This window comes from Salvelinus alpinus, chromosome 9 (genome assembly GCF_045679555.1).
Source record: "Salvelinus alpinus chromosome 9, SLU_Salpinus.1, whole genome shotgun sequence".
In the NCBI taxonomy this organism is placed as follows: domain Eukaryota; kingdom Metazoa; phylum Chordata; class Actinopteri; order Salmoniformes; family Salmonidae; genus Salvelinus; species Salvelinus alpinus.
The window spans coordinates 5,726,545-5,750,624 of NC_092094.1; the positions used below are offsets into that span (position 1 = coordinate 5,726,545).

Consider the following 24,080-nt stretch of genomic DNA (forward strand, 5'->3'; position numbering starts at 1 on the left):
CCCTACAAACAGGTAAACTACACTACCCATAACTCCTAGAACCATTTCCTTTACAGCAGACCCAGCTGGCTTGCCCCCACAACCCTACCCAAATCAACAGCTAGCCCCAAGGCACGTGTACTCTAGATCTGAGAGGATAAGTACAATCACTATGGTCACTGCCCGGAGGTCAGGCTGACCGCGTTTGAGGGGATCAAGTCCTGAGGCAGAACTGCTCATCTTGATCACATGAGTTGTTGGGGCTTCAAAGTGACAGTGATTTGTAGATGAAATGATTCTGCCCAATTCGACTGTGACGTAGTTGATCTTTAAACACACCCTTTGTTGTGTCTGTGCTTTAGGGCCGAGTCTGTGGAGAAGGTGAGTCCGGTAGAGAAGAGGTACGAGCCCCTCCCCCAGATCAGCCCTGTGTCTCAGTACGGACCACCCAGCCCTGCCGTACCACCCAACAGCCTGCCCAAACTCATCACCAACGACGGTAAGAATAGATGTCTCGGGGGATCTCTACCTTTTTAACGTAACACTAAGTGTTATCTAATATTACTGGAGCCTCCTCCATCAAAGACAGTGTTACGTTTGTTAAAGAGCACTGTGGTAGCTAAAAGTACTTAGAATTAAATTGACATCTTCTTTAAGTGTAATAGTTTAGTTGACCTCTGGCTGTATGTAGGTACTCACGTCCCTAGTTGACGTCTGACTGGCTGTATGTAGGTACTCACATCCCTAGTTGACCTCTGGCTGTATGTAGGTACTCACATCCCTAGTTGACATCTGGCTGGCTGTATGTAGGTACTGACATCCCTAGTAGACATCTGGCTGGCTGTATGTAGGTACTCACATCCCTAGTTGACCTGTGGCTGTATGTAGGTACTCGCATCCCTAGTTGACCTCTAGCTGTATGTAGGTACTCACATCCCTAGTAGACCTCTGGCTGGCTGTATGTAGGTACTCGCGTCCCTAGTTGACGTCTGGTTGGCTGTATGTAGGTACTCACATCCCTAGTTGACCTCTGGCTGTATGTAGGTGCTCACATCCCTAGTTGACCTCTGGCTGTATGTAGGTACTCACATCCCTAGTTGACCTCTGGCTGTATGTAGGTGCTCACATCCCTAGTTGACCTCTGGCTGTATGTAGGTACTCACATCCCTAGTTGACCTCTGGCTGTATGTAGGTGCTCACATCCCTAGTTGACCTCTGGCTGTATGTAGGTGCTCACATCCCTAGTTGACCTCTGGCTGTATGTAGGTGCTCACATCCCTAGTTGACATCTGGCTGGCTGTATGTAGGTACTCACATCCTTAGTTGACCTCTGGCTGGCTGTATGTAGGTACTCACGTCCCTAGTTGACATCTGGCTGGCTGTATGTAGGTACTCACATCCCTAGTAGACATCTGGCTGGCTGTACGTAGGTACTCACATCCCTAGTTGACATCTGGCTGGCTGTATGTAGGTACTCACATCGCTAGTAGACATCTGGCTGGCTGTACGTAGGTACTCACATCCCTAGTAGACATCTGGCTGGCTGCATGTAGGTACTCACATCCCTAGTAGACATCTGGCTGGCTGTACGTAGGTACTCACATCCCTAGTAGACATCTGGCTGGCTGCATGTAGGTACTCACATCCCTAGTAGACATCTGGCTGGCTGTACGTAGGTACTCACATCCCTAGTAGACATCTGGCTGGCTGCATGTAGGTACTCACATCCCTAGTTGACCTCTGGCTGGCTGTACGTAGGTACTCACATCCCTAGTTGACCTCTGGCTGTATGTAGGTACTCACGTCTCTTTCCCTCTCTCTCCAGTGAACTCTCACCCCGACCAGCTCCTCAGCTCCTCTCCAAAACTTGACCTCTCTGGTCTCCGCCCCCCTGTCCTCCAGGACCCCCCTTCCCAGCCCTACCTGGCCCAGAGGTCCCCAGTGGGGGTCAACGGCACTGACGCACCCCCCAAAACCCCTGGAACCACCCCCACCCCACAAAGCTACAACCGATACGTCCCTAAGCCGTACACCTCCTCGGCCCGACCCTTTGAGAGGAAGTTTGAAAGCCCCAAGTTCAACCACAACCTCCTCCCCAACGACAGTGGGAAGACAGACCTCCTGATCAGTAGCAGCAACCCCAAACCCAGTGTGGTCAACAACAACAGCAGAACCAAGCCTCCGCTGTCTCCTCAGCCCCTGGACCACGACAGTGGACTGGATACGTTCACACGCACCATGGACAACAGGGGGCCCAAGTACCAGCAGCACAACAACTTAGTCAACAATGCTGTGTCCAAGGCCATACCTGTCAGGTAAGGATATACAGTTGAAATGAAATCAGGGGGTTGTGTAACGTTGAACAGGACTCAAAATCTGGTCCGGCAGCTGTTAAACCAAGAGATCCGAACATCTTGACAAAATGGCTAGATGTTTGTTTGGCAGGTTGTTTATTGTTTCAGGGTAATTTATCTGATACTTCTATCCAGACTTTACTGCCATGCTCACACCTCCCAAGCTTCCATCAAGGATACATCCCAAGTAGCTGACAGAGGTTTTAGTACTCAGCACCTCACCCCCTAACTCCACTTTGATTTCAGACAACCTACACAATTTAGGTCTGGATCCAAAAATAATTGCTTCAGTTTTCCCAAAGTGCAGAGATAGCTTATTATCTCCAAGCCATTTGCTAATGTTAGTAAGCTCTGTGCTAAGTATGCTCTCCAACATAGTTTTACTTTTGTGAGACACCAGAAGTGTAGAGTCATCCGCATAAAGAAAAAGATGGCAAGAACAAGCATCTTTCATATCGTTAATATACAATAAAAACAGCAGAGGCCCAAGCACGCTCCCCTGCGGAACGCCACAACTCATTGGTTTTGCCTGAGACAGTGAACCATTAACCTCTACTACTTGCTCCCTTCCTGATAAATAGGACTTTACCCAGACTAGAGGGATACTGCTTAACCCCAGTTCCTCCAGTTTGGAGATTAGGAGACAGTGGTTAACTGAATCAAAGGCCTTCTGTAGGTCAAGCAGTAACATTCCACACAGATTTCCCTCATCAATCTCTTTCCTGATGAAGTCAGTCACACCAAAACAATACGTACTGTATCAACACTCATTACCTGTCTTGAACAATGTCACACACAAGCAATGAACTAATTATACATCTGAGAATGCGTATTTATGACCGTGTAGCTTGGCTTCGTTATGTAGCCTGCTGTTGTGTATAACTCACTATTTCTGCCTCACCCCCCGCATCCCTCCCTTCCACCTCTCCTCCCGCTCCCCTCCCTCTCGTCTCACCCCTCCCTTCCACCTCTCCTCCCTCTCGTCTCAACCCCCCCCTCCACCTCTCCTCCCTCTCGTCTTACCCCCCGCTCCCCTCCACCTCTCCTCCCTTCCACCTCTCCTCCCTCTCGTCTCACCCCCCCTCCCCTCCACCTCTCCTCCCTCTCGTCTTACCCCCCGCTCCCCCCCACCTCTCCTCCCTCTCGTCTCACCCCACGCTCCCCTTCCTTCCACCTCCCTCTCGCCTCACCCCCCCCTCCCCTCCACCTCTCCTCCCTCTCGTCTCACCCCCCCGCTCCCCTCTCTAGCTCTCCTCCTTGTCCTCCCCCTCTAGTCAAGTGTGGGGTGCGCCCACTAGGGTGGAGCGCCCGGGGTCGGCAGGGTAGGCCTGCAAAAATGTCTCTGCCACCCATAACAAAATGTGTAGAATTACAGGAAATAAGCTTTAACCCTGCAAAATGTTCTCTCCACCAACAAGAGGGGTGTGAACAGTTAGTGTTATGAACAGTGCTTGTGCCCATAGATGTGGCGGGCAGGGGATTCCCCAATGGTCTATACAGGGGATTCCCCAATGCTGGAAGCGGGGCCTGAGTGAGAAAGTTTGGGAACCTCTAGTCTATACCGGATGGTCTAGTAACTAGCAGTCACTAACTCTCCCTCCTCTCTACCCCAGTGGTCTATACAGGGGATGGTCTACTAACTCTCCCTCCTCTCTACCCCAGTGGTCTATACAGGGGATGGTCTACTAACTCTCCCTCCTCTCTACCCCAGTGGTCTATACAGGGGATGGTCTACTAACTCTCCCTCCTCTCTACCCCAGTGGTCTATACAGGGGATGGTCTACTAACTCTCCCTCCTCTCTACCCCAGTGGTCTATACAGGGGATGGTCTACTAACTCTCCCTCCTCTCTACCCCAGTGGTCTATACAGGGGATGGTCTACTAACTCTCCCTCCTCTCTACCCCAGTGGTCTATACAGGGGATGGTCTACTAACTCTCCCTCCTCTCTAGCCCCAGTGCTCTGGAGGATGACGAGGAGGATGAAGGACACACGGTGGTGGCCACGGCCCGGGGGGTCTTCAACTGTAACGGCGGGGTGCTGAGCTCCATCGAGACGGGAGTCAGTATCATCATCCCCCAGGGAGCCATCCCCGACAGCATAGAACAGGAGATCTATTTCAAGGTCTGCCGGGACAACAGCATCCTGCCCCCCCTGGACAAGGACAAAGGTATTTCTCATGCTTACCTTTTTCTTTTATATGACTTTCATGTTTTCTTTGTCATTATGCCCAGTTGGATAGTATATCTTACTTTTGTTTCTCTAGTTGTAGTGCTGCCAACTGAGAACCCTGGGAGATGAGAGGTTCCATCTCCTGGTCCACCTCTTAACTTCCATCCCTTTCAACTGTTTCCGCCCCCTTTTTTATCAAGATCTTTAAAATATTCAGAGCAGAATATAAATATGTCAGTCTTGTCTCTGTCTGTTCCATCCAGGAGAGACCCTGCTGAGCCCTCTGGTGATGTGTGGGCCTCACGGTCTTAAGTTCCTGAAGCCGGTGGAGCTGCGTCTACCTCACTGTGCGTCTATGACCCCCGATGGTTGGTCTTTTGCTCTAAAATCCTCCGACTCCTCGTCGGGTACGCTGTCCTCTATCTCTGTCCTTTTGGGGGGGGGGGGGGGGGTCAGGGTTTCGGGTGGCTTGTGTGATTGGTTGGGGGTTGGGTCAGGGCTTCGGGTGGCTTGTGTGATTGGTTGGCGGTTGGGTCGGGGCCTCGTGTGATTGAGGAGGGGTCACCATAGAGTTGGATAGAGGGTACACTTGATAGGGTGTCACTAGAGAGCAGGGTTGGGGTCAGTTCCAGTCAAGTAAATGGAAATTCCAAGTCAATAATATATATATATTTTTTTTTTTTATGAATTGATTTCTCAATACACAGAATGAAGAGCTCTTGAATTCAAAATATGTTTAGATATTTTTTTTATTTTTATAAATTAAATCACTTCCTGACTTGTATGAATTGAAATGGAATTGACCCCTGCCAAGGAGAGATCTGGCTAGTTCATCATCATTAATCTTTTAAATAATCTCATCTACTTGTTCCAATGTTCTAGTCATTCCATTTGTTTGTCACAACATTGCATTTTCTTCATGGGGTTTTGTAACAGTCAGTATTCACCTTCTTCGTTATTTCTGACAGTAGTTACAATGTGAGGAATTATGAAATTGATTTTTTTGTTGTTGCACCAAACATATTGCTAATCCATTTTAAGGCTTTAAATTTTGTCAGAAGCTGAATATGTACACAGTACTACAGTTGAGAAAAATGACAAAAATATTTTAAGTAGTTCTGAAGTATTAAGCTATCCATGGTTTATGTACAGCATCTAAATATATATTTCTCACAAACAACATACTGTGACTGATGATTTTGTGTAAATTCTCATCAGCATATGCTGTTATTTCCGGCCTGTTACGGCACTCTTAACATAATACTGGTCCTTCAAAACCAATTTAAAGAACCACACACACTAAAGAAAGACAAATGACTAACCCGACCGACCCGATGACTGTTCTTGTTTCTCTAAATCCTCCAGGTGACCCCAAGACATGGCAGAACAAGTCTCTTCCAGGAGACCCCAACTACCTGGCGGGAGCCAACTGTGTGTCTGTGCTCATTGACCACTTCTGAACATAGAGGGAGACAGCTGGCCTGTTACTGAATGTGTTAGATCAGGGGGACAGCCACAGACTTAAAACGTTACCCCACTCTCCTGCTGCTGTGACCCTTTTGCCCTGTTGTCTCCCTCCCAGGCAGCAGGAGGCAGCACTGCTGGACTTGATGAAGTACGAACTTGATTCTTGAATATATTCTTATGTTCTTGAACTTGAACATTAAGTTGGTTATGGTGACCGACCCTGAAAAAGTAGGAGGAGTCCCAGTGAAGTGGGAGGAGTCTCAACACAGCATCCTATCCCAGTGCTGTGCTCTCTTTTTCCCGCCCACCCTTTTTTTTTTTTTTTGGTGCTTTAACTAAAAGCTTGCAAAAAATCTAAAACTGTTAAAAACGAAAATATATAATAAAAATGGAACTGTTGTTGGAATGCATGACCAGTGCCACAGACTGACTGAATAATAAATCTAATTAAGATTTTTTTTCAAATTTTTTAACAAGTTGCAAGACAGAGGAACATTACAAAAAAATCAAGATGAGGATTAATTTTTTTAATTAATTGAATATTGCAATGGAAATTTTACAACTTACTGTATGCACTCACAAACAGAAAAGTTGGTATATGCAAAAGCTTTTTTGTTTGTGAGGTCGATTGTGGTCATACGTTTTGCTCTTAAAGGATATCTGAGGACTTTGGAAATGCAGCTGAGCCTGACTCAAGGGTTATGAAGGAACCTTGGTACTGTAGGCATATCGTTTATGAAGATAATATTTCAAAACACAATACCTTTTTGAAGGTAATACTGAAGACTGAAGGTAATGTATTGGCATTGGGATGTCCCCGTTTGATTGGTCTGTCCACGTTCAGAAGAACCACTGAATGTTTTAGATAAATAAAAATGTCACTGACTTGATTTGACAAACTCTTGCAGCTGTCTAGAGATCTATGCATGTGCTTCGACTCAGGTCCGGAAGCCTGCTACTACTAAGTTCAAACACATAAAAAAAAAGTCCCATCTTACACTGCAAGCAGTGATGCCTTATCTGCATATTAACTAAAAAACATCAGATCTTTTACGTTTTAGTGATAAAAAAAAAAAAATACAATTAAAAAAATTGGAACAAAAGAAATGTAATTTTACTGCATTTTCAACCCATTATATCAGTGAACTTGATGAAGAGGTCATGTTTTATTTTCCTGCATATTGAACTTTCAGAAGAAATCTTACAAAACGTAAAAACACTAGGAACGTTTAAATTCTGTCTGTATATAATGCTAGCATATGGCCTTGTTTCGCTTTAAATTTAACTTTTGTACATCTTTGTCATTTTGTATAAAAGAGGTTAAAAAAAAAAGTGATTTCATTGGTTATGTTTGTATTCTGGTTTACCCTGAGCCTTGGAACCTAAGCAGTCATAAACGACAACTTTTATACCAACACACACACACACACCGCTAGTATTTAAAGGCATTTTTAACAGTCAAATAACTTTTTATTCTTATTTACAAAAATAGAAAAAAAGTGCTCGGTTTAAATACATTTTAAAAGCTCTGTATTTGAGGGGAGCTACTTTAAGGAGCGGCCCCTCTCTATTTGTGATACTGGAAGCTCAGTTCTATTGAAATGTATTTTTGTACTAATAGACGATTTATTACGGCACATCCGTACCGTTTTCGTTTGATATGATAACACTGCTTCCATCTGACACTACTTTATTTTTTCCAGTGTGGCTGCAATTTAGTTTTATTTATGTTCAATGCTCCCCCCCCCCCTCCCCCCTTTACAACACATTTCTAAGTATACCACTGTATTAATAAAGTAATTTTTAAAGTAGTGCTTGGTTTGAGACTTCAATCGTGATAAGATAATACATTATTGAGTATTATTGAGGGGAGTTTGATTTAAGCTGAACCGCGGTGCACCGGGCTATGACGTGAAAGGGGAAAAGCGGTGAGGGAGGAGCGCTCTTTTTCAAATGGAACAGTAATCTGCGCTGCTCGGTCATGTTGTCAACAAGGCAGCATGATGCATCGTCCAGAAACATACTTATATTTTCCATTAAATACAAAGTTTTAGAACACCTACTCATTCAATGTTTTTACTGAACACAGTGAACACAGTGGCCTCCATCATTCTTAAATGGAAGAAGTTCGGAACCACCAAGACTCTTCCTAGAGCTGCCCGCTCGGCCAAACTGAGCAATCAGGGGAGAAGGGCTTTGGTCAGGGAGGTGACCAAGAACCAAATGGTCACTCTGACAGAGCTCCAGATTTTATCTGTGGAGATGGGAGAACCTTCCAGAAGGACAACCATCTCTGCAGCACTCCACCAAACAGGCCTTTATGGTAGAGTGACCAAACGGAAGCCACTTCTCAGTAAAAGGCACATGACAGCCCACTTGGAGTCTCAGACCAGCGCTTGAGGATCTGCAGAGAAGAATGTTTTTATCATGGGTATATATATATATATATATATATATATATATTCTTTATAATATTGTAAATAAGCTAACACGTGTTTTACACTTTATTTATTTTTTAAATCAAGTTGTTGGTGCTTGTTTCTATTTATGCCAAATAATTTGACTGTTGTAGGTCTAGATTCTCCATTCTTAACTTTATACCTATCTCATCCCACAGTATGTTAATACGTGGGTGTACGGCGTATACCCTCCACTACACCACTGACGGATCTACATATTTCCGAAGAGAAATGACGATACTGTCTGTACCTTCAGCTTCAATCAATACATTAGCTTCACTGAGGAAAAAATTATGCAACAATGATTTGAATATCATCGTGTACTCCAGAAATACAGCGGAACATCCTATTTTAACCAAATCCACAGATTAAAAAAAAATAATAATAATAATAATATATTTCTAAAGAAAACAGCAACCGTATCCTCTTTTTTGGATGTTTGTGTTGCAGCAAGACTCTGGTAACTTCGTTGCTCTGACGATCCGTATCCAAGTACGAGTATGATTTTATCCTGTAATAGAATGGATGGTTCGTGCGCGTATCCTCCTCGTAGAATCTAACAAATCGATCTAGAATTGTCTACTTCTTCTCTCCGATTTTTGATAGACAATATCCGCTCAATGAGGTCCTGACCATGTACATCGTGTAGAAAGGAAAGTTATATAACATTTTTAAAAAGCAAAGAAGCCAAAAGTATTATTCATAACATGGTTAGGCTGGAGAGGTGAGACCGTCACATGCGTTAAATGACAAATCTATTGGCCTGGCTGTCCGGTAGAACAATTATTACACATGACGTAAGTGTAAGGTAGGCATGGTGGTGGAATGTCGAAAGACAATAGGAGGCACAATATACCTTTTTACTGGCATGTTTCTCATCAGACTTCACTGTGAACAGAACACCTTAGAAATAAAATAATTCTTGATAACGACAATTCTAAATATTGTCATTATCGGTAAGATAAAACAAGAGAAAAACATTTCATTAGAAATTACATTAATGCAACATTATTGAGAAGTTTATGCTTGCTCTATGTACAGCATATCTCACAACCTTGATATAAAATACATCAGTACAGATAACTATCGATAAAATAAAAAAACACAGACACACAGAAGAACTGTGGTAATCATTGAATAGAAGCCAGTCACATAAGGTTGTATGTTTTCATCAATTTTTCCAATGCCAAATTCGCTGCACACCACAAAATAGATAGCTATTGGTCCTAACACACATTAACTGGGTGTTTACTTGACCTCACGATGACCTCACAGTCACGATGACCTCACAGTCACGATGACGATGAACCAAAACACAAATTGAATACTCACTCTAATCTTCACTTACTCCATTCCCTCCCTTTATATCACTTCTGAAAAGTAGAGGAGGAGTGCAGTCTCCTCCGAGTCATTTCTGATGAGAGAACGGACTGTCAAATCCACTGTCCTGTTGTTGGCTCAGCTTCAGCTCAGAGAACAGACTCTTTTGAACACAGCCTGTTCTGGAACTGGTTCTGGAACTGGTTCTGGAACTGGTTCTGATTCTGCCGGTCCCCCTCAGAGCCAGGGACAGGCTCTCGGTGACTGGATCTACTACTACTAGTAGTAGAACTGACTTGCCTAGTTAAATAAAAAGGTTACATTTATAAAAATACTGGGGTCAGACTGAGTCAAAGCTTTGGTCTGAGGCGGGACACAGGGGAAATTCAAGGCTTTGGCAGTGTGGGACGGAATATTGACATTGACGATCTCTTTATAAACTGTCATGTCTGAGTTGGCTACCTTAAATCACCCAGGTCATCGGTTGAAGAAGGTCCACGCAGAGGGAACGGTTTCAGTTTCCATTTTTCTGTCTGGGTAAGAGTTAAGTGCGAGGATGTGGCGGCCATCTTGGGACACATTACTGGACATACTCCAATCGCGCAATCCTCCTCCGTCTCTAACGGGAAACTCCTGAACCAGGGAGGTTTTAGTGTTACTACGGTGACACAGGAAGTTGTCATCGTCTGATCTCCCAGACTCCGCCCCCTGCAGGTACAGCTCCCTGCTGGTCTGGGTCCTTAGAGTAACGTTAGTAAAATCACCATGGTAAAAGTCAAGGAAGGTTTGACCAATCTGATGAGAGGGTTTGTGAGGAGGAAGTGAGAGCAAGAGTCCTGAAGATATATGGGGTTTCTCTGCCGTGTCTGCAGGGGCTCCTTTCTCTTTGCCATTGGTCAGGGGTTCCTGGTGGGTGGGTTTACTCATGGGCCTTGTAGTCCTGGTGGTCTTGACTGCAGCTGAGGAGGTTTTGGAGTCAAGGTCAGAGTACATCTTGGTCTTCAGGGTTCTCCCCTCACCACGACCGGACCTGGTGGTCTCAGGGAGGTGGCTAGCTGGACATTGGGTTTTAATAAAGGCATTCAGGGTTCTCCCCTCACCACGACCGGACCTGGTGGTCTCAGGGAGGTGGCTAGCTGGACATTGGGTTTTAATAAAGGCATTCAGGGTTCTCCCCTCACCACGACCGGACCTGGTGGTCTCAGGGAGGTGGCTAGCTGGACATTGGGTTTTAATAAAGGCATTCAGGGTTCTCCCCTCACCACGACCGGACCTGGTGGTCTCAGGGAAGTGGCTAGCTGAACATGGGGTTTTAATAGAGGTAGAGCCTAAAGCATTTCCTGGATGGCTGTCAGTAGCTGCCTCGGTCTTTAACGACGAGCCTGTTGATACCAGAGATCATTTTGAACAATCTAATTCATTTTTAAAGCCCTTTTAAAAAAATAAATCTGAGTACTTTACAGTAAGTCACCGTAGTCCCCAAAGATCAAGCAGAGACACAGGCGGTGGAAAAACACCCTAGAAGGACGATTCCATTTCATGACCCTTACATTGTATTAAAACAAAACGGTCTTACCCGGTAAGCTGTGGCTCTTTCCCCTCGTCCTCTTGGTAGGGGTGTCCAACACTTTGGCCATGGCTGCCATCTTACGTTAATGATTTTCTTCTCAGCCCTGAAGGGGAGGGAAGGAAAGGGAGGATATACTTAGCTTTACTATAACCCTCAATGCCAAATACACCCCTACCCACTGGGCACGAGTGGAGATCTGAGAGGATCGGGCAGGTGTATGCAATATTGGCTAAATGCCACATAGCCTATCAGACGTCAAAGGTGGAGCTGCCATATTACCATAAACAAATCCTCTCAGATCTCCACACGTGTCTATGGAATATAGGTTGTTTCTGGACAGGGCATTTAGCCTTAGTGTAAGAGCTTACCCTGTGGCCTGTCCCCCGTCCTCTAGAAGTTCCTGTAGACAGGTGAGATAGTAGCGTCTCATCTTCCTGGCTGTGTCCTGCCTCTCTCTCATCACCTCGACACGGATCACCTCCGCTGCTCGCTCTTTACTCTGCTGAAGGTACCGTAGCATGTCACCTGGACAACCAAACACCGTGGTACATGAGATGTCTGGAGCATGTCACCTGGACAACCAAACACCGTGGTACATGAGATGTCTGGAGAATGTCACCCGGACAACCAAACACCGTGGTACATGAGATGTCTGGAGCATGTTACCCGGACAACCAAACACCGTGGTACATGAGATGTCTGGAGCATGTTACCCGGACAACCAAACACCGTGGTACATGAGATGTCTGGAGCATGTTACCCGGACAACCAAACACCATGGTACATGAGATGCCTGGAGCATGTTACCTGGACAACCAAACACCGTGGTACATGAGATGTCTGGAGCATGTTACCCGGACAACCAAACACCATGGTACATGAGATGTCTGGAGCATGTTACCTGGACAACCAAACACCATGGTACATGAGATGTCTGGAGCATGTTACCCGGACAACCAAACACCATGGTACATGAGATGCCTGGAGCATGTTACCTGGACAACCAAACACCATGGTGCCTGGAGCATGTTACCCGGACAACCAAACACCGTGGTACATGAGATGCCTGGAGAATATCCAAAACACCGTTCACACCCAACTAGGGTGGGTTTGTCAAAGCCTTTGTAGCTAAAGTAGTAGATTATTTCACTCACCTCTGATTTTCTCAACAGCCTTCATGTAGTGCTCCTTCATCTGTTCAAGGCCAGCATGGAGACGCTGCTCCATATCTGATCATCTGTGGTGAACATTCATTCATTTTTAGAAAAGTAACCCACGACTAAGTCCATTTCAGAAGCTAAGAAGATTAATTACCAACAACGGCTGAGAATCACACTTTCTTCCCTTGCTTTGTCTAAGAACACTATCATGAATCTAATAAAGAGGTGGGGGGGGGGGGTCAGAGTGCAGTATTTATTTAGTGTCAATAGCACAAACGTTTACTAGCAAGTTTCTCACACTGATTTTATGTAGAGGAGAGGCAGGTCTACCCAGACAAGTCCAGAGTGGTCGACTAGTATTAGGGGTAGATAAGGACTTTATACAGGAGCAACATCAACACGGTCTGGCTATCGTCCATTATTGAACGCCCGTCTAACGTGACGCGACGCCAAACGCCTGTCTAACATGACGTGACGCCAAACGCCCGTCTACGCCAAACGTCTAACATGACGTACCAAACGCCCGTCTAACACGACGTGATACCAAACGCCCGTCTAACATGACGCGATACCAAACGCCCGTCTAACGCGATACCAAACGCCCGTCTAACATGACGCGATACCAAACGCCCGTCTAACATGACGCGACACCAAACGCCCGTCTAACATGACGTGATACCAAACGCCCGTCTAACATGACGCGATACCAAACGCCCGTCTAACATGACGCGATACCAAACGCCCGTCTAACATGACGCGATACCAAACGCCCGTCTAACATGACGCGATACCAAACGCCCGTCTAACATGACGCGATACCAAACGCCCGTCTAACATGACGCGATACCAAACGCCCGTCTAACATGACGCGATACCAAACGCCCGTCTAACATGACGCGATACCAAACGCCCGTCTAACATGACGCGATACCAAACGCCCGTCTAACATGACGCGATACCAAACGCCCGTCTAACATGACGCGATACCAAACGCCCGTCTAACATGACGCGATACCAAACGCCCGTCTAACACGACGCGATACCAAACGCCCCTCTAACATGACGCGATACCAAACGCCCGTCTAACATGACGTGATACCAAACGCCCGTCTAACATGACGTGATACCAAACGCCCGTCTAACATGACGCGATACCAAACGCCCGTCTAACATGACGCGAGACCAAACGCCCGTCTAACATGACGCGATACCAAACGCCCGTCTAACATGACGCGATACCAAACGCCCGTCTAACATGACGTGATACCAAACGCCCGTCTAACATGACGCGATACCAAACGCCTGTCTAACATGACGCGATACCAAACGCCCGTCTAACATGACGTGATACCAAACGCCCGTCTAACATGACGTGATACCAAACGCCCGTCTAACATGACGCGATACCTAACATGACGTGATACCAAACGCCCGTCTAACACGACGCGATACCAAACGCCCGTCTAACATGACGCGATACCAAACGCCCGTCTAACATGACGCGATACCAAACGCCCGTCTAACATGACGCGATACCAAACGCCCGTCTAACATGACGTGATACCAAACGCCCGTCTAACATGACGCGATACCAAACGCCCGTCTAACATGACGCGATACCAAACGCCCGTCTAACACGACGTGATACCAAACGCCCGTCTAACACGACGCGATACCAAACGCCCGTCTAACATGACGCGACACCAAACGCCCGTCTAACACGACGTGATACCAAACGCCCGTCTAACATGACGCGATACCAAACGCCCGTCTAACATGACGCGACACCAAACGCCCGTCTAACATGACGCGACACCAAACGCCCGTCTAACATGACGCGATACCAAACGCCCGTCTAACATGACGCGATACCAAACGCCCGTCTAACATGACGTGATACCAAACGCCCGTCTAACATGACGCGATACCAAACGCCCGTCTAACATGACGTGATACCAAACGCCCGTCTAACATGACGCGATACCAAACGCCCTCTAACATGACGTGATACCAAACGCCCGTCTAACATGACGCGATACCAAACGCCCTCTAACATGACGCGATACCAAACGCCCTCTAACATGACGCGATACCAAACGCCCTCTAACATGACGCGATACCAAACGCCCTCTAACATGACGCGATACCAAACGCCCGTCTAACATGACGCGACACCAAACGCCCGTCTAACATGACGCGACACCAAACGCCAGTCTAACATGACACCAAACGCCCTCTAACATGACGCGATACCAAACGCCCGTCTAACATGACGTGATACCAAACGCCCGTCTAACATGACGCGATACCAAACGCCCGTCTAACATGACGCGATACCAAACGCCCGTCTAACATGACGTGATACCAAACGCCCTCTAACATGACGCGATACCAAACGCCCGTCTAACATGACGCGATACCAAACGCCCGTCTAACATGACGCGATACCAAACGCCCATCTAACATGACGCGATACCAAACGCCCGTCTAACATGACGCGATACCAAACGCCCGTCTAACATGACGCGACACCAAACGCCAGTCTAACATGACACCAAACGCCCCTCTAACATGACGTGATACCAAACGCCCTCTCACATGACGCGACACCAAACGCCCGTCTAACATGACGCGATACCAAACGCCCGTCTAACATGACGTGACACCAAACGCCCTCTAACATGACGCGACACCAAACGCCCGTCTAACATGACGCGATACCAAACGCCCGTCTAACATGACGTGATACCAAACGCCCTCTAACATGACGCGATACCAAACGCCCGTCTAACATGACGCGATACCAAACGCCCGTCTAACATGACGCGATACCAAACGCCCGTCTAACATGACGCGATACCAAACGCCCATCTAACATGACGCGATACCAAACGCCCGTCTAACATGACGTGATACCAAACGCCCGTCTAACATGACGCGATACCAAACGCCCATCTAACATGACGCGATACCAAACGCCCGTCTAACATGACGCGATACCAAACGCCCGTCTAACATGACGCGACACCAAACGCCCGTCTAACATGACGCGACACCAAACGCCCGTCTAACATGACGCGATACCAAACGCCCGTCTAACATGACGCGATACCAAACGCCCGTCTAACATGACGCGACACCAAACGCCAGTCTAACATGACACCAAACGCCCCTCTAACATGACGTGATACCAAACGCCCTCTAACATGACGCGACACCAAACGCCCGTCTAACATGACGCGATACCAAACGCCCGTCTAACATGACGTGACACCAAACGCCCGTCTAACATGACGCGATACCAAACGCCCGTCTAACATGACGCGATAACAAACGCCCGTCTAACATGACGCGATACCAAACGCCCTCTAACATGACGTGACACCAAACGCCCTCTAACATGACGCGACACCAAACGCCCTCTAACATGACGCGATACCAAACGCCCGTCTAACATGACGCGATACCAAACGCCCGTCTAACATGACGCGACACCAAACGCCCGTCTAACGTGACGCGATACCAAACGCCCGTCTAACATGACGCGATACCAAACGCCCGTCTAACATGACGCGATACCAAACGCCCGTCTAACATGACGCGATACCAAACGCCCGTCTAACATGACGCGACACCAAACGCCCGTCTAACATGACGCGATACCAAACGCCCTCTAACATGACGCGATACCAAACGCCCGTCTAACACGACACGATACCAAACGCCCGTCTAACATGACGCGATACCAAACGCCTGTCTAACATGACGCGATACCAAATGCCTGTCTAACACGACGCGACACCAAACGCCCTCTAACATGACGCGATACCAAACGCCCGTCTAACACGACACGATACCAAACGCCCGTCTAACATGACGTGACACCAAACGCCCTCTAACATGACGTGACACCAAACGCCCTCTAACATGACGCGATACCAAACGCCTGTCTAACATGACACCAAACGCCCGTCTAACATGACGCGATACCAAACGCCTGTCTAACATGACACCAAACGCCCTCTAACATGACGCGATACCAAACGCCTGTCTAACATGACACCAAACGCCCGTCTAACATGACGCGACACCAAACGCCCGTCTAACATGACGCGATACCAAACGCCCGTCTAACATGACGCGATACCAAACGCCCGTCTAACATGACGCGACACCAAACGCCCGTCTAACATGACGCGACACCAAACGCCCGTCTAACATGACGCGATACCAAACGCCCTCTAACATGACGCGATACCAAACGCCCGTCTAACATGACGCGATACCAAACGCCCGTCTAACATGACGCGACGCCAAACGCCCGTCTAACATGACGCGATACCAAACGCCCGTCTAACATGACGCGATACCAAACGCCCTCTAACATGACGCGACACCAAACGCCCCTCTAACATGACGCGATACCAAACGCCCGTCTAACATGACGCGATACCAAACGCCCTCTAACGTGACGCGACGCCAAACGCCCGTCTAACATGACGCGATACCAAACGCCCTCTAACATGACGCGATACCAAACGCCCGTCTAACATGACGCGACACCAAACGCCCGTCTAACATGACGCGATACCAAACGCCCGTCTAACATGACGCGATACCAAACGCCCTCTAACGTGACGCGACGCCAAACGCCCGTCTAACATGACGCGATACCAAACGCCCTCTAACATGACGCGATACCAAACGCCCGTCTAACATGACGCGACACCAAACGCCCGTCTAACATGACGCGATACCAAACGCCCGTCTAACATGACGCGATACCAAACGCCCGTCTAACATGACGTGACACCAAACGCCCGTCTAACATGACGCGATACCAAACACCCTCTAACATGACGCGATACCAAACGCCCTCTAACATGACGCGATACCAAACGCCCGTCTAACATGACGTTATACCAAACGCCCGTCTAACATGACGTTATACCAAACGCCCGTCTAACATGACGTGATACCAAACGCCCGTCTAACATGACACCAAACGCCCGTCTAACATGACGCGACACCAAACGCCCGTCTAACATGACGTGATACCAAACGCCCGTCTAACATGACACCAAACGCCCGTCTAACATGACGCGACACCAAACGCCCGTCTAACACGACGCGATACCAAACGCCCGTCTAACATGACGCGATACCAAACGCCCGTCTAACATGACGCGATACCAAACGCCCGTCTAACATGACACCAAACGCCCGTCTAACATGACGCGACACCAAACGCCCGTCTAACATGACGTGATACCAAACGCCAGTCTAACATGACGCGATACCAAACGCCCGTCTAACATGACGTGATACCAAACGCCCGTCTAACATGACACCAAACGCCCGTCTAACATGACGCGATACCAAACGCCCGTCTAACATGACGCGACACCAAACGCCCGTCTAACATGACGCGATACCAAACGCCCGTCTAACATGACGCGACACCAAACGCCCGTCTAACATGACGCGATACCAAACGCCCGTCTAACATGACGCGATACCAAACGCCCGTCTAACATGACACCAAACGCCCGTCTAACATGACGCGACACCAAACGCCCGTCTAACATGACGCGATACCAAACGCCCGTCTAACATGACGCGATACCAAACGCCCGTCTAACATGACGCGACACCAAACGCCCGTCTAACATGACGTGACACCAAACGCCCGTCTAACATGACGCGACACCAAACGCCCGTCTAACATGACACCAAACGCCCGTCTAACATGACGCGACACCAAACGCCCGTCTAACATGACGCGATACCAAACGCCCGTCTAACATGACGCGATACCAAACGCCCGTCTAACATGACGCGATACCAAACGCCCGTCTAACACGACGCGACACCAAATGCCCGTCTAACATGACGCGACACCAAACGCCCGTCTAACATGACGCGATACCAAACGCCCGTCTAACATGACGCGATACCAAACGCCCGTCTAACATGACGCGATACCAAACGCCCGTCTAACATGATGTGATACCAAACGCCCGTCTAACATGACGCGATACCAAACGCCCGTCTAACATGACGCGATACCAAACGCCCGTCTAACATGATGTGATACCAAACGCCCGTCTAACATGACGCGATGCCAAACGCCCGTCTAACATGACGCGACACCAAACGCCCGTCTAACATGACGCGATACCAAACGCCCGTCTAACATGACGCGATACCAAACGCCCGTCTAACATGACGCGATACCAAACGCCCGTCTAACATGACGTGATACCAAACGCCCGTCTAACATGACGCGACACCAAACGCCCGTCTAACATGACGCGATACCAAACGCCCGTCTAACATGACGCGACACCAAACGCCCGTCTAACATGACGCGATATCAAACGCCCGTCTAACATGACGCGATACCAAACGCCCGTCTAACATGACGCGATACCAAACGCCCGTCTAACATGATGCGACACCAAACGCCCGTCTAACATGACACCAAACGCCCGTCTAACATGACGCGATACCAAACGCCCGTCTAACATGACGCGATACCAAACGCCCGTCTAACATGATGCGACACCAAACGCCCGTCTAACATGACACCAAACGCCCGTCTAACATGACGCGATACCAAACGCCCGTCTAACATGACGCGATACCAAACGCCCGTCTAACATGACACGATACCAAACGGCCCTCTAACATGACGCCAAACGCCCGTCTAACATGACGCGATACCAAACGCCCCTCTAACATGACGCGATACCAAACGCCCGTCTAACATGACGCGATACCAAACGCCCGTCTAACATGACGCGATACCAAACGCCCTCTAACATGACGCGATACCAAACGCCCATCTAACATGACGCGACACCAAACGCCCGTCTAACATGACGCGATGCCAAACGCCCTCTAACATGACGCGATACCAAACGCCCATCTAACATGACGTGATACCAAACGCCCGTCTAACATGACACCAAACGCCCGTCTAACATGACACCAAACGCCCGTCTAACATGACACCAAACGCCCGTCTAACATGACGCGATACCAAACGCCCGTCTAACATGACGCGACACCAAACGCCCGTCTAACATGACGCGATACCAAACGCCCCTCTAACATGACGTGATACCAAACGCCCGTCTAACATGACACCAAACGCCCGTCTAACATGACGCGACACCAAACGCCCGTCTAACATGACGCGATACCAAACGGCCCGTCTAACATGACGCGATACCAAACGCCCGTCTAACATGACGCGATGCCAAACGCCCGTCTAACATGACGCGATACCAAACGCCCGTCTAACATGACGCGATACCAAACGCCCTCTAACACGACGCGATACCAAACGCCCTCTAACATGATGCGACACCAAACGCCCGTCTAACATGACACCAAACGCCCGTCTAACATGACGCGATACCAAACGCCCTCTAACATGACGCGACACCAAACGCCCCTCTAACATGACGCGATACCAAACGCCCGTCTAACATGACGCGATACCAAACGCCCTCTAACGTGACGCGACGCCAAACGCCCGTCTAACATGACGCGATACCAAACGCCCTCTAACATGACGCGATACCAAACGCCCGTCTAACATGACGCGATACCAAACGCCCGTCTAACATGACGTGATACCAAACGCCCGTCTAACATGACGCGACACCAAACGCCCGTCTAACATGACGCGATACCAAACGCCCGTCTAACATGACGCGATACCAAACGCCCGTCTAACATGACGTGACACCAAACGCCCGTCTAACATGACGCGATACCAAACGCCCTCTAACATGACGCGATACCAAACGCCCTCTAACATGACGCGATACCAAACGCCCGTCTAACATGACGTTATACCAAACGCCCGTCTAACATGACGTTATACCAAACGCCCGTCTAACATGACGTGATACCAAACGCCCGTCTAACATGACACCAAACGCCCGTCTAACATGACGCGACACCAAACGCCCGTCTAACATGACGTGATACCAAACGCCCGTCTAACATGACACCAAACGCCCGTCTAACATGACGCGACACCAAACGCCCGTCTAACACGACGCGATACCAAACGCCCGTCTAACATGACGCGATACCAAACGCCCGTCTAACATGACGCGATACCAAACGCCCGTCTAACATGACACCAAACGCCCGTCTAACATGACGCGACACCAAACGCCCGTCTAACATGACGTGATACCAAACGCCAGTCTAACATGACGCGATACCAAACGCCCGTCTAACATGACGTGATACCAAACGCCCGTCTAACATGACACCAAACGCCCGTCTAACATGACGCGATACCAAACGCCCGTCTAACATGACGCGACACCAAACGCCCGTCTAACATGACGCGATACCAAACGCCCGTCTAACATGACGCGACACCAAACGCCCGTCTAACATGACGCGATACCAAACGCCCGTCTAACATGACGCGATACCAAACGCCCGTCTAACATGACACCAAACGCCCGTCTAACATGACGCGACACCAAACGCCCGTCTAACATGACGCGATACCAAACGCCCGTCTAACATGACGCGATACCAAACGCCCGTCTAACATGACGCGACACCAAACGCCCGTCTAACATGACGTGACACCAAACGCCCGTCTAACATGACGCGACACCAAACGCCCGTCTAACATGACACCAAACGCCCGTCTAACATGACGCGACACCAAACGCCCGTCTAACATGACGCGATACCAAACGCCCGTCTAACATGACGCGATACCAAACGCCCGTCTAACATGACGCGATACCAAACGCCCGTCTAACACGACGCGACACCAAACGCCCGTCTAACATGACGCGACACCAAACGCCCGTCTAACATGACGCGATACCAAACGCCCGTCTAACATGACGCGATACCAAACGCCCGTCTAACATGACGCGATACCAAACGCCCGTCTAACATGATGTGATACCAAACGCCCGTCTAACATGACGCGATACCAAACGCCCGTCTAACATGACGCGATACCAAACGCCCGTCTAACATGACGTGATACCAAACGCCCGTCTAACATGACGCGATGCCAAACGCCCGTCTAACATGACGCGACACCAAACGCCCGTCTAACATGACGCGATACCAAACGCCCGTCTAACATGACGCGATACCAAACGCCCGTCTAACATGACGCGATACCAAACGCCCGTCTAACATGATGTGATACCAAACGCCCGTCTAACATGACGCGACACCAAACGCCCGTCTAACATGACGCGATACCAAACGCCCGTCTAACATGACGCGACACCAAACGCCCGTCTAACATGACGCGATATCAAACGCCCGTCTAACATGACGCGATACCAAACGCCCGTCTAACATGACGCGATACCAAACGCCCGTCTAACATGATGCGACACCAAACGCCCGTCTAACATGACACCAAACGCCCGTCTAACATGACGCGATACCAAACGCCCGTCTAACATGACGCGATACCAAACGCCCGTCTAACATGATGCGACACCAAACGCCCGTCTAACATGACACCAAACGCCCGTCTAACATGACGCGATACCAAACGCCCGTCTAACATGACGCGATACCAAACGCCCGTCTAACATGACACGATACCAAACGGCCCTCTAACATGACGCCAAACGCCCGTCTAACATGACGCGATACCAAACGCCCCTCTAACATGACGCGATACCAAACGCCCGTCTAACATGACGCGATACCAAACGCCCGTCTAACATGACGCGATACCAAACGCCCTCTAACATGACGCGATACCAAACGCCCATCTAACATGACGCGACACCAAACGCCCGTCTAACATGACGCGATGCCAAACGCCCTCTAACGTGACGCGACGCCAAACGCCCGTCTAACATGACGCGATACCAAACGCCCTCTAACATGACGCGATACCAAACGCCCGTCTAACATGACGCGATACCAAACGCCCGTCTAACATGACGTGATACCAAACGCCCGTCTAACATGACGCGACACCAAACGCCCGTCTAACATGACGCGATACCAAACGCCCGTCTAACATGACGCGATACCAAACGCCCGTCTAACATGACGTGACACCAAACGCCCGTCTAACATGACGCGATACCAAACGCCCTCTAACATGACGCGATACCAAACGCCCTCTAACATGACGCGATACCAAACGCCCATCTAACATGACGCGATACCAAACGCCCGTCTAACATGACGCGATACCAAACGCCCTCTAACGTGACGCGATACCAAACGCCCGTCTAACATGACGCGATACCAAACGCCCGTCTAACATGACGTGACCAAACGCCCGTCTAACATGACGCGACACCAAACGCCCGTCTAACATGACGCGATACCAAACGCCAGTCTAACATGACGCGATACCAAACGCCCGTCTAACATGACGTGATACCAAACGCCCGTCTAACATGACACCAAACGCCCGTCTAACATGATGCGATACCAAACGCCCGTCTAACATGATGTGATACCAAACGCCCGTCTAACATGACGCGACACCAAACGCCCGTCTAACATGACGCGATACCAAACGCCCGTCTAACATGACGCGACACCAAACGCCCGTCTAACATGACGCGATATCAAACGCCCGTCTAACATGACGCGATACCAAACGCCCGTCTAACATGACGCGATACCAAACGCCCGTCTAACATGATGCGACACCAAACGCCCGTCTAACATGACACCAAACGCCCGTCTAACATGACGCGATACCAAACGCCCGTCTAACATGACGCGATACCAAACGCCCGTCTAACATGATGCGACACCAAACGCCCGTCTAACATGACACCAAACGCCCGTCTAACATGACGCGATACCAAACGCCCGTCTAACATGACGCGATACCAAACGCCCGTCTAACATGACACGATACCAAACGGCCCTCTAACATGACGCCAAACGCCCGTCTAACATGACGCGATACCAAACGCCCCTCTAACATGACGCGATACCAAACGCCCGTCTAACATGACGCGATACCAAACGCCCGTCTAACATGACGCGATACCAAACGCCCTCTAACATGACGCGATACCAAACGCCCATCTAACATGACGCGACACCAAACGCCCGTCTAACATGACGCGATGCCAAACGCCCTCTAACGTGACGCGACGCCAAACGCCCGTCTAACATGACGCGATACCAAACGCCCTCTAACATGACGCGATACCAAACGCCCGTCTAACATGACGCGATACCAAACGCCCGTCTAACATGACGTGATACCAAACGCCCGTCTAACATGACGCGACACCAAACGCCCGTCTAACATGACGCGATACCAAACGCCCGTCTAACATGACGCGATACCAAACGCCCGTCTAACATGACGTGACACCAAACGCCCGTCTAACATGACGCGATACCAAACGCCCTCTAACATGACGCGATACCAAACGCCCTCTAACATGACGCGATACCAAACGCCCATCTAACATGACGCGATACCAAACGCCCGTCTAACATGACGCGATACCAAACGCCCTCTAACGTGACGCGATACCAAACGCCCGTCTAACATGACGCGATACCAAACGCCCGTCTAACATGACACCAAACGC

At 49.1% G+C, this 24,080-nt stretch overlaps 1 protein-coding gene and 1 pseudogene across 11 annotated transcripts in view; one reads left to right on the forward strand and one right to left on the reverse strand.

The window, feature by feature from the left end:
• LOC139584203 (tight junction protein ZO-1-like) overlaps positions 1 to 7,782 on the forward strand; it is a 284,921-nt gene extending 277,139 nt beyond the window's left edge. For 6 of the 11 annotated variants that reach the window (XM_071415765.1, XM_071415769.1, XM_071415766.1 and 3 more), the window contains 5 exons: positions 342 to 478; positions 1,805 to 2,294; positions 4,285 to 4,502; positions 4,768 to 4,911; positions 5,870 to 7,782. In XM_071415765.1, the coding sequence (XP_071271866.1) occupies positions 342 to 478; positions 1,805 to 2,294; positions 4,285 to 4,502; positions 4,768 to 4,911; positions 5,870 to 5,964 (1,084 nt within the window). In that variant the 3' untranslated portion in view covers positions 5,965 to 7,782. The remainder of the gene's footprint in view (positions 1 to 341; positions 479 to 1,804; positions 2,295 to 4,284; positions 4,503 to 4,767; positions 4,912 to 5,869) is intronic. The other 5 variants (XM_071415767.1, XM_071415770.1, XM_071415775.1 and 2 more) reach the window with 2 other exon arrangements.
• Positions 7,783 to 9,276: 1,494 nt separating this feature from the next.
• The window catches only part of LOC139584110 (centrosomal protein of 152 kDa-like), a 155,945-nt pseudogene continuing 141,141 nt past the window's right edge, over positions 9,277 to 24,080 (reverse strand).